The sequence below is a fragment of the Rhagoletis zephyria genome, unplaced genomic scaffold, assembly GCF_001687245.7.
Source record: "Rhagoletis zephyria isolate East Lansing unplaced genomic scaffold, Rhagoletis_zephyria_1.1 Rzeph_scaffold_06817, whole genome shotgun sequence".
NCBI classification, from domain to species: Eukaryota; Metazoa; Arthropoda; class Insecta; order Diptera; family Tephritidae; genus Rhagoletis; species Rhagoletis zephyria.
This window is the reverse complement of record NW_016163900.1, coordinates 12,854-24,909: the sequence shown is the minus strand read 5'-3', so window position 1 is coordinate 24,909 and position 12,056 is coordinate 12,854. Positions and strand designations below refer to the sequence as shown.

General features: G+C 33.4%; 1 protein-coding gene across 1 annotated transcript; it reads right to left on the bottom strand.

Moving 5' to 3' along the window:
• Positions 1–231: 231 nt before the first annotated feature.
• LOC108373560 (putative gustatory receptor 22a) lies at positions 232–7,022 on the bottom strand. Its single transcript, XM_017629473.1, has 3 exons — positions 6,719–7,022; positions 473–1,416; positions 232–384 (listed from the first exon to the last, which is right to left on the bottom strand). Exons 1-3 carry the CDS (start codon positions 7,020–7,022, stop codon positions 232–234), a joined length of 1,401 nt encoding a protein of 466 aa, XP_017484962.1.
• Between the last annotated feature and the right edge of the window lie 5,034 nt (positions 7,023–12,056).

Genomic DNA, 12,056 nt, shown 5'->3' with positions numbered 1-12,056 from the left:
GCACCTAAATTCGTCAAATAAATTATTTATTTACATACAAACTACTGACATAATCAATATAACACTCTTATTTTTTTTTAAGTTTGAAGATATTTGGGCAGCATTAGTTTACAGACATTAAGGTGGTACGTTATTGTGATAGAAACGCTAAAATGTGCATATTGTATGATTTCTGTGGCTCTGGTTGAAACCCAGCGAATCAAAGTACAAATCCTTTAAAAAAATTAAACTTCAAAAATCATTATAACTAAATTGCACTAAATAGATTAAATACAAAATCATTGTCAGTAAAGTTTTAAGGCCTGTGTCGTGATTCAAGTCGATTAAGCCGCCTAAGCGAAATTGTGGATAATTATTTCGGCATATCGCTACAAGAATGTCCACCTGCAAACATCAATAGTCAGTAAAGTATCTCGATTTTTTTTTAATTAAAAAGCGCATTGTTACCAAAAATGCACCGACAAACACTAACACTTCTTTCCAGCTCCAAATCCATCTGTGCAATTTCATCGAAACACCTCAGCACCTGCGCCATGTCGCGTGCCTCGCACAAAACCAATTCGCAAACCGTTGTGGTCAGCCAAAAGTCGAAAATATTTATTAAAACCGCCTGCAGTGTAAAAAATATATCCCAATTCGACAACTCCACCACTCTTTCGCTCCAAAGTATGCGTAAAAGGTACAGCGTCTGTATATTCGCACACATAATACCAAAAATGCTAAGCAATAATTGCTGACCATAAACTCGGCCAAATTGCTTACACAATTTCAATAAACGCATATACGTTCCTGCGATTTCGTAGATCTCATTGGCCACGCACGCTGCATCACCACCGATCTTAATATCATAATCAGCCATATATTGCAGTCTTCGTTGCATTATCCAAATACAACGGTAAGTGGTTATGGTAAAATTACAAAAGTGTAACACCACCACAAAAATTGTGTTACTCAAAATTAGTAGAAAGCCTACCAAGCCGACTGCGTAGATGTCGGGTTCATTAACGCCAATAAACACAACCAACAGGAAGGAAATGTTTTGTAAAAGTGTGGCTAGGCCTTTTAGAATAATATAATTATCGTATGTTGTACACTTCTGCGCTAAAATGCTATGTCGCGCGTAGTAGATGCGTTCAATGGCCGCAAATTCATTAAAGATATTCAACACAGTGCTGTATTCACGCCAGTTGAGAATGAAAATTGCGATGAGTGCATACATATTTGTCATCACCATAACACTGGTTAATAATTCGATCGCATCATTTTCTTGAAAAATACTCAAATCCAAAAAGTCCTTTAAAGACCAATGATAAAAGCACAGAAGCGCTATGAGTGCTTTAACGCAAATGCTGTAGGCTTGACAATATTTTGATGGTGTCACTGTTTTCAATTTTGCGTTATAGCGAAATGGCAGTACTCCAATGGTAATAGAGAACCAAACCATAGAATTGTAGATAAATCGTGCCAGATTCGCACGCGATTGCGACCACATCATGCTGATTTGCTTTTGCATTTGACCGAGAGAACTTTCTTTACACATTTAGCACTGCGTTAGGTGAATTTTGTGACTATTTAGCACCGAATTAATGCACTGGGCGAAGATACTCGAATCAACTAATATTGTATGAAGTAAAAGCACGCATTATGGCACTTGCTAGTCTGACGGACTTGGGCCGTTCTGTTACTCTTCTTAATGCAACTAAGCAAGGTTTTTTTTCCCTTTAATCTTCAATCATGAAATACACATGCATAAAGTAGACTTGTTTTACCAGCATTTATACATTTATTTTTCCAACTACTACTATGAATATTTAATGCTCGCAAATTCGGTTTGTTAGTCTGTGAACTGCAAACTATTAGCCAATCATCCACGCGGGACTTTAATTAATTAACTAATTAAGACAGACGTACATACATATGTAAGTGTGCGATTACATACGGTGACGGGGGAAAAAATAGGGACGTGACATTTTAAAAAGTTTTCGCTCTTTTTCTATAATGTATTTATGAGATAGAAGCGGCCTTTGCTTGATAAAAATCAATTTTTCAATTTAAAAATGATAAATGAAAGTCTTTCTGATTTTTACTTAATTTAAACTTTGGAGAAATAAATTTGAATGTTACTATAGGAATAAACAGCGTTTAAAAACTGGCACTTACTTTATTTACTCTATTTTTTCGTTTTTCCAACACTATTTGTTTTTGGCGATAAATATCTAGTACGGAACTAGAAATTAGATTCACCAGTTCGCGGTTTCCCTGCATGGTCTGCATGCTTGGTACGCGCCCTGCAGCAATTCAGACTCACCTTAGGTTAGCCATCAGATAGTCCCTAGTACCTAGGGGGGGTGTGCATTCCAAAACGTCAAAATACAAAGCATCAGTCGCTTTTATTTCTAAACCGCTTTAAAGGATCAAGTCTAACTTGCGCTACATTACAATTTGATGAGTATGGTGCTACGAGGAGTATGCGTTACATACTCAACTACGGGTATATTAGCACGAGTTGTTATTTTTAGTATATATTTTTAATGATTTACAATTACAAATACAATTTCGCGATCAAATCTTGATCTTTATACAAGACAAAAGATATTGCAAGATGTAAGATAAGTGTGCCACCATTCTGAATTCAAAACACGTTTTTGACGAAAAATTTAACAACTAGTGAGATTTACTCTCATACATATGTATACCTACTTATTAATTGTTAAGCCTTTACTGTTATACTACAAAGGATTTTTTAATCTTACTATACCAATGCATTGATTAATGAATGAAATAAGAGAGGCAATTTTTGTATAACTACATATTCGATGCCAGTCAAATTAAAATCGTTTTCATTTTCAAATTGGTAAACCTAAATTAATTAATTTTTTGACAGACCTACAAAATGCCACTTTCATATGTTTGTTTGATCTTTCTTTTTTCTCAAATTTAATTTCTAAACTTTAGTAATAAAGTCATACTGCACCAACCTGATCTAAGCAGTTTATACCGATGCATAAAGTTTTCTTGCGGTGATGAATTTATTTCAGTCATGCCAGATAGAGGAAATCGGAGCCGATGGATGGTGGAAAAAAATGTGAAAGTATTCAACTGTGACCAAAATAACTTCGATTGTAGCAAATTACTAAAACTTTTACCATACCGTTGCTGTCAAACTCGCGTACAAAATTTCATGAGAGGCACATTTTCTTTATTGCCGCGGTATCTTGGTACAGCCGAAACAAAAGCTCCTTGCCAGTCCAGGTATTGTAGAGTAGTATAGCCCAAGCGATGCAATTCGAATATGCTACTGCGATTCAACGATTTGTATTTATAGAATTCATAGTGCAACAGATCCGGCCAATTTGTTATGACCCAAATCAATATAAATGAATTTACTAGAATACTGTAAATTAGCGCTACCTAAGATGATCGGACTTTTCTAGTTCGCTTGCTGTATTTGAATGGCAATAATCCACAAATTAATGACAGTTCAAGATTGGCGTACTCTATAAAATATGCGTTTTTGCGCATGCTCTGAATTTTGTTATTAAAAAATATTTTAGGCAAATGAGTGAATAGGTTATGAGTCGATAAGTGTGTGGACAGCAACTATATAATTAATTTATAAGCGCTGACTAGAGATCTGGTGATAAGAATGAATGCACCTTGTAGGAAATGTGTAAACCCGGCAGGAAATTTGGTTGGAGATGCCTCGAAGTGTTCTTTTTAGGGAAAAAATGACAAAACGAAATATCTCGAGAACGAGAAGAGACAGTAAAATAAATGTAACGGTGTTTTAAAGCTTTTGAGCTGGATAATTTAAAAAGAATTAACCTGATGAATAAAATAATTATCTAGACCTTTAAAATGACCTTCGAATATAAGAGGTTTAAAATTGTTGCTTTTTTGGCTTGAAAGCTGTATATGTTGGACTTTTTAAAAAGTTTTAAGCACATATTTTTTGTTCCTGTGTCAAGGAACTTATGTATTTCTATGGCCGCAGAAACTAAAAACCGATTTAAATTTTTTTTTTTCAGAAAGAAGTTCATTGAAAAAATTTAAGTTTTTACTTTTGAAGGTTGGTTTTAAATCAAAATAATTTTTCGTTCAATCATACCTTAAAAATGGGGTTCAAACATACAATTTTTAATTTTTTTTAATTGCTTGAATTTTTAGTGGTTTTTTTAATTTAGAATTTGATCTCAATTGTTCCAAACATACGAAATGGCTCTTTAGACCGCTATAATAACTTGCAGTTATGGGCAACATTGTATTTAGTAAATACGAGTTGCTAATGGCAAAAGTATTTAGGTACTTATTTTGTAGTAAATAATCAAGTTTTATGTAGTTTAGAATTCCCGAGAAGTCCCGAATTAATCCAAAAATTCCGAAATGTTCCGAAAAATTCCGAAAGATGAGTCCAAACGGAGTTCGACATAAACGTGTTTTTGGTTCAAAATGGTGGCACGCTCATCTTAGAGAATCCATCTTGACATACATATATCAGTTTTGCATAGAAAACAATATCCATCGCAAAACTGTATTTACATGAAAACTTAAAAAAGATATACTAAACAAATAATTGTTAAGCAAAAAACAAGACCGACTTCAATTCTCATATAAAAATGTAAGAGTACCGTTAATTTCTTCATGATCCAACGATCAGATCTCAACAAAATTAGTATGAGACTACCTATGAGGCACCACCTTTCCTTAAAAAAGAATGAAAAATAATAGAAATCGGTTAACGTGGTCCAAAGTTATGCGGTAAGATACCTTTCCTTTTTATGAAGCCGGTTAAAAAGTCAGAATTTCAATTCGTGCTCATACACCCATAGTTATGTATGTAAGGTATACGATCCGTAGTACCATACACAGCCATATTATTTAAAGGTAATTAAATATAAACATTTCTAGAGTATTCTTCATGTATACAACAATTCCAGAATGAATTTCGAGGGTAGAAATAAATATGTAAGAATAGAAATTTTTGTTTCGCAAATCATATCAATATCTATTAATTTTTTAGTTTTATTACTCTGAATTGGTTCGTTTCGTAAGAATATTTTCACCCCTTACTGTTGAAAATTTAAAGGATCTTAAATTTTTTGGCATGAAAAAATCGTTGAGATTCAAAAATTATAAAAAAGCTTCGGCAGATATTCTTTGATATATTATATTGGTGACACGCCTTTGAAACTTCACAGATATGCTATGTATTTGAAGAAATTTTTGCATACATGGCTCGAAAGTAAGTTGAATGAAAGTCAAGGAAGAAGGCAAATAATAATACTCAAAATATAACCTAAAATAATATTGCGTAAGTAGCCAATTAAGAGGCCAATAAAATTCATTTAATAGCCTCAAAAGAATCTATTCATATATGAGGCCAAAAATCTTCTTAAAAGAGTCCAAACTAAGCCGTATATAAGGCCAATGAGAGTCCAATATGACTCAAATCAAGTTCATTTGAAGTATATGTATAAATTTAAGCTCATAAAAGTCAACTTTTACAGAGGAAGGGAACGGCCTTCATTTCGGACTCTTAGATGAGCTAATTATGAGCGTAAAGGCTCCGAAATAGAGTACTGGTATAAGTATACCTGCATGGCATATGAGTGAATTTTATATTCATCGCTTGAAAACAGTGGGCACATTCAAATTCCAATGGACCCGAACAGAAGAAAATGCTAGTTTTTTCCGCGGTAAGCCTAGGGTTAAAAGACAGTGACCAAAAATAACCGTTCAATCTCAAGAGTTTTATTTTTAGTTCATTTCAAAGTCGAAATTTTTAGGGTTTTTATTTTTTCCTTAAGTTTTAGCCGTTACGTTGGGGACAGAGTTTTTATAATCGATTTAAATATTTTATGACACACAAAAGCAAATCGAAAAGACGGTTATATTGTGACCAAGAAAAAGAAAAAAATTAAATTATAGAAAAAAATAAAAATCCAAAAATAACGATAATTTAATCAGAAAATGGAAATTCAATTTTAATGGTTAAATTGTAATTTTTATTATGAATCACTTAACCGTTGCGGCCCCCTTGTGTTTACTTGGAATAGGGCTGTTAGACAAACAACAAACACACTTATTGTGTAGCTTAAATATATGTAGGTAGCCTCTAGTAGAGACCCTCTGCTAATTCTTTTTATACCCAACTTTGTTCGTGACCAACTGAAATTGGATTAGCCAGAGCAATGCCATTAGTACCAGCATACACAAATTTCGTGCGGTGATGAAATTTATTTCGACCATTCCACACAGCGGAAATCGAAAGCGATGAATAGCGCAAAATATTGTGAAGGTATTTAACTGCAATCAAAATTTATAAATTTGCCTTAGTTACAGAAAATTCTCTACACATATATAAATAGGCACTTACTTCCTTTGATAGGTCTGCATTTCGAATGCATAAGTTATTGAATTTTCGCAACTCCGCTTCAGTTTGCTGCTGAGATCTAAGCACCGATTCGCAAGCGCTCATAAAAGTTCAGTGTTTCAACAAAAATGAGAAAACGATATGCAGAATAAACATAACACCCATCGTATTCGAATGCAATTCTTTGCCGCCAAACGTCAGGCAAATCTGTGATATTTTCTGTACGGTAATAAATAGTCTACATGCGATAATAATAAATAACTGATGTTCGTAGGCAGCCATTAAGTTCGCCGTCAGACGCATCAAACGTATGTAAACACAAAATATTTAGTTCATTAATTTTACCAGCTGCCAAATGCTTGCTTGTTCTCAGGCTACGCAGCTGATTGTTTATGGCCGTTACAACATCATTTATATACAGTACATTGTGATAGAATTGATTCATTATCAAATCGATTTCAGTTAAGATCACAACACCACAAATTATCAGAAAGATGTAAAGGCAATCTTTCTTAAATTTGGAAGTCAACATTGTTATGACAAAGAATATTATATCCAATACCATTAAAATGAATTTCCATATAATCCGTTTGTCTTTAGTGCTGCTGCTGCTGCTGCTGCTGCTGCCGAAATTGCAGATAAAAGCCATTTTGAAGCACATCTTTTTTATGGACGCGATTTCTCTATACAGCCGCAACAAGAGATGTTTGCCGCTCCAGATTTTGTAAAATATTATAGCCCACGCACCGTATTTGATGTATAACATAGTATTGTCTATTAAGATAAGCAGCGAATTTTGTATTAACAACTCATCGTTCGATATATCGGGCAAATATTTTGTACAACAAAAGAAAATAATTGAGTTCAATAGGCAACTATAAATCAGCGCTGCTTTAGATGATCGAAATTTTCCAGTCCTATTGTCGTGTTTGAATGGCAATAAACCGAAAATGAATGAAAGTTCAAAAGTTGCATATTCTAAAAAATTTGCAAGTTTTCGGCGCCCGCTTTGAAATGTGTGCATTTTCACAGCCAATGAGAGTACTGATGGTTATTTTCTTAAAAAATATTATTTAGGCACTTGAGTGGGCAAAGCATGAATATACATATGTATAGGCAACTGCATAGCCACTACATAATTAATAGAGATTTCTATACATGCGAGTGTGTTCGTACCTCCTTACATAAATATTTTATATACATTTTGTTGTACAGTACATAAAATACCAGGTGTTTCTAACAGTCGAAAATGTGTTGAAGGCGTCGATAAGCGTTCAACGTCCAGAAAAGTAAAATTGTATTTTTCCAGAGTGCTATACCAGACGTGCATTAGGATACCTCACTAAAAAAAAAAAATTATAAATCCATTATATTTTGTGTGTCAGGCCACGATATTTCGGGAAAAATATTAAAATTTACGTGAGTTGAACCAGTTTTGAAATATCTCCAAAAATCGATTTTTTCAAGTTAACCTTTAAAATTTTTTTTACAAAAAATTACCGCAGATAATAGATGAGTTGAAGTTTAAAAGGTCTGAATAAAAATATAAATTTTTTTTGTACAGAATCGAAAAATGAGATTTTCAGAGGTATTTTCAAAACGGTGCAGCCCACAAAAATCCCCATGTGGCCTTATTCATAAAAAATTAAGTAGATTTAAAAAGTTTTATAAATTGACGTTTTCATAATTTTTTTAATTTATAAACATTTTGTAAAGTTATTTATTTTTTATGAATAAGACGAGTAAAATAAAATAATTTTATAATTCCGATGCGAAAACTATAGCGTTTATTTTTTGATTGAGAGTGATACACCCCTATGTAAATATATATTTATTGACATTTTGATTTCCGAGACCAGAAAAAAGCGTCTGACCAACATAGACAATGAACATTTAGGCAAATCACATACATATTTATTGGGCCTTTGCGCACCACATATATGTACATACATATTCTATACATTAATACGCTAACATAAATTTTGTCACAGTTCGTTTGGTGATTTTACCGAATAGATTTCAAGAGCAAGTTTTTCGATAGGAATTGGAATAAATTCAGTCATACAAAATTTAGTTATCGAAAGTTATTAAGTTACCGAAATTTCTCTAGTTATCCATGTTTATCGAGCTATCGCAAAGTATCGGATTATTCAAATTGATCAATATTTTTTGAGTTGTCGAAATTTTTAGGCACATAAAATTTTTTGTCGATATTTATGGAGAGTTATCGAGCAACATATATAAATTTATGTGATCATAGAAATTTGTCAGGTTAATAAAATGTATCAAGCTATCAATATTTTTTGAATTATCGTTTTTTATATAGTTAACGCACTTTATCGATTTATCGTAATCCATCGAATTCCATGCAATTATCGAGTTATCGATATTTATTTACTGAATTTTTTTTTAAATTTATCGAGTTGTTGAAATTTCCAGGGTATATAAGTTTAACGAGTTATCAATGCTTATCGAATTTTGCCGTGTTACCAGAACGTAACGAGCTACCGAAATTCGTCGATAGCTTCTTAAAATATGGAGCTATCAAAAATTTACCGAGTTATCGAAATTTATAGAGATATCCAAAGTTTATTGAGCTATCAATTTATGTCGATATATTTAAATTTTCGAAATTTATCGAGCCCTTGAAACGCACAGTTATCGAAAATTAGTCGAGTTTTCAAATTTTGCTGAGTTATCGGATTTTGGTGTTTTGAAATTCATTGAAACTCATTTCCATCATCTTTTCGCCTTCGTTTGTGTACATGAGATTTAGGGGGGCTCAAAGATTGAACTCATTTTCTACTGATTCTAGTGACGACTCGCTACCCGTTTCCATAAAATCATCTGCGTATAATATTTAAGTTCGCAAGAACTGTATTACCGAGGCCAATGCTACCGGATCTTCAAAATAAGTTTTTATGAACCTCGGGTCGAGTAAAGTTGATGCAGCTAGCAAAAAAGAATGTTCGATGGATTGATTTCATATTTTTGGAACAAATTTTTACGAATTATTTACAATTAATCGATTAATGAAACTGGATCACAAATTTTAGTTTGGTGTTTGTTCTCCAGACGCCACTATTCAATTGCTATGTAGAATTGCTCGGGGATTCCGAAAATCGGCTTAACTTTTTTCCATTGATACATTTTCGAGATATTTGCAATTTACCGTTATTCAGCTTAAAACAAAAAGTGGCTCCATTTAATCACCTATATCTTATGAACCAAATTAACAATCTTAAAATGAGATACATCAAATCAAAGCTAGTAAAATTCTCCATAAACCATGTACATACATCACTTTCCGATAGGACTGATAGTTTCTGACAAATGAATTAATCACTTCAGTTTTTTTATTTTTTTTATAAAAAAATGAAAAAAATTAAACTTTAACAGATGAAAAACTTAAGAAATAACAGGTTGTGTGCCAAGTTTTTGCATTTGTACTAAAGCCTGTTCTGTTATAAAAAAAAAAATCAAGTTACTAATAAAGGAAGGCGGGGGATAAATAAAGTAGTAATCAGCGGACAAATGAAAATACGCAAAGATTTTTTGTATGAAATATTTGCAGAAAATCTTGTTACTCAGGTGTACGTTGCGTATGAGTAACTTTCTTGTCTGGTGGGCCTTAAAGCTTTTGAGGTAATTGTTTCTCGTACTCTTGCCTATACACGCACCAATCTGTGTTTATAATATTATAATATAATAACGAAATAAAATCATTAAAAATTTACTTAATACAAATTCAGTTATGCTAACACCTTTTTACAGTACCTTACAAATTGTCATGGTAATATTGCACTAAGTAGATGAGATATAATATCATTGTAAATAAAAGTTGTAAGCCAGTAAGGTGATTGATTTCAACTATGCCACACAAATGGAAACGCAACTTTTTACTGCAGCAAATTAAGGCAAAACGTTCCAACTGCAAAAAACCAAAAGTTCAATTCTTGCTAAAATAAACTTAAATATTTTTCATACACTTCGTTCCACAGGCACCGCCAAGTCCCGTTTTTCATTAAAAACGCACAGTATTTGCAATGTTTTCTGCGAAGTTACCACCGCCAACTCACAAATTGTTATTGTCAGCCAAAGGTCCAATAAATTTACGAATAATATTTGTATTATTCCAAAAATATTCGACGCATCCATCTCGTACGCTTTGCCGCTCCACAGAAGTCGCATATAAAATAGTACCTCGATATTGCAAGCGGTTATACAGCCGACCACCAATAAAAGCTGATATTGATGTATTCTTGTGTAGCCCTCACATAAGCGTATCAAACGCAAATACGTGTGTGCAATAGCATCGATTTCCAAGCTTACGAACCGGCATTGAGCGCGTTGCACTACTTCATTGCCACTGTCCGCCATTATTTGCAGCCGCATATTCGATACCCAAGCGAAACGATATGTATACAATACGGCGATGAAGAAATGCGTCAATACCAGGAAGAGTGCATTTGTAAGCACAGTTGTTAGGCAAATGTACAGAATAAATAACCAACCGGCATCCACAAGCAGCCACATGCTGGCGAGCGCCGAAGCATTCTGTAGTAAAATTGTAGCACTTTTCCAAATCAAGTACGAGTCGAAATGAGCGCATTCGTTGACCAAATTGGGATAGCGATAAAAGTAATCAGCATCGATAGCGGCAAATTCATTGAATAGCCTTTGCAGTTCCTGACGGCCAGTCCAATTGATCCACCACGTAATGAGTATCGCACAAAAGCTGACATACGTTACCATTTGATTGAGTAGTTCAGCGAGTGGATCACGCGTTTGGAAAGGATCTTCGGCATTAGAAAATATTTGCAAAACAAATACCATTATTGCTGCGAATAAAATATTTATAAATATGTTGTAAATAGTAAGGGATTTCGAAGTTGTGAAACGCTTTTGTTGCTGGTTGTAGTAAAACGGCAGCAGGCCGAAGCAGATGGAAAGCACAAATGTAGCTTTAATTAGCACTCGCGAAATGCGCTTTCGCAAGCGATATGTGTTCACTCCGTGCATTGTTAATATTCGAAAGCTATAACGCTGACTATATGTAGGTGCTGGCGACTACTAAAGCAAATGCTACAAAGCAGGCTTTGAATTTAATTCATTAATGAGCGAAATATGTATGTATGTATGTATGTATATTATGACCGGTAGCATTGAGCTGAATCAGATAATATGATTTCCATATTAATTTAGTTATTTTTATGCATGCATACACACCTACTGACATATGTATGTATTGGCACGCCTTTCCAAAGGTGGATATATGTATGTATGTATGCACATCAGGGAACTGCAAGGAATAATAATACTATTCCTGATTATGCATACTTCGCATAACTTCGCATACATTTCAAACTGTCAGGTGAAAATCTGTTGAATGCATTTTGTGTGTATTCCATTACCCAGAAATTAGCAGAAATTTTTCTCAAGTGACATTTCAATTGCAGTGATACTAATCGCAATATTTTTACAGAGATGCATGGAAAGCATGTTAGCGGAATTCACGTAGCGTAAACGTGAAATTTTCAATATTTTAAAAAGCTTATATTTAGAAATGTTTTGAATGATTGAAAAGGTAATTAAAAGTCTTTTGATGTAATATTAAAATAAAAATTATTTTATTAAAAATTTGTTTTTCTTAAAAAAGTACGTAATTAAGTATATTAAAAGA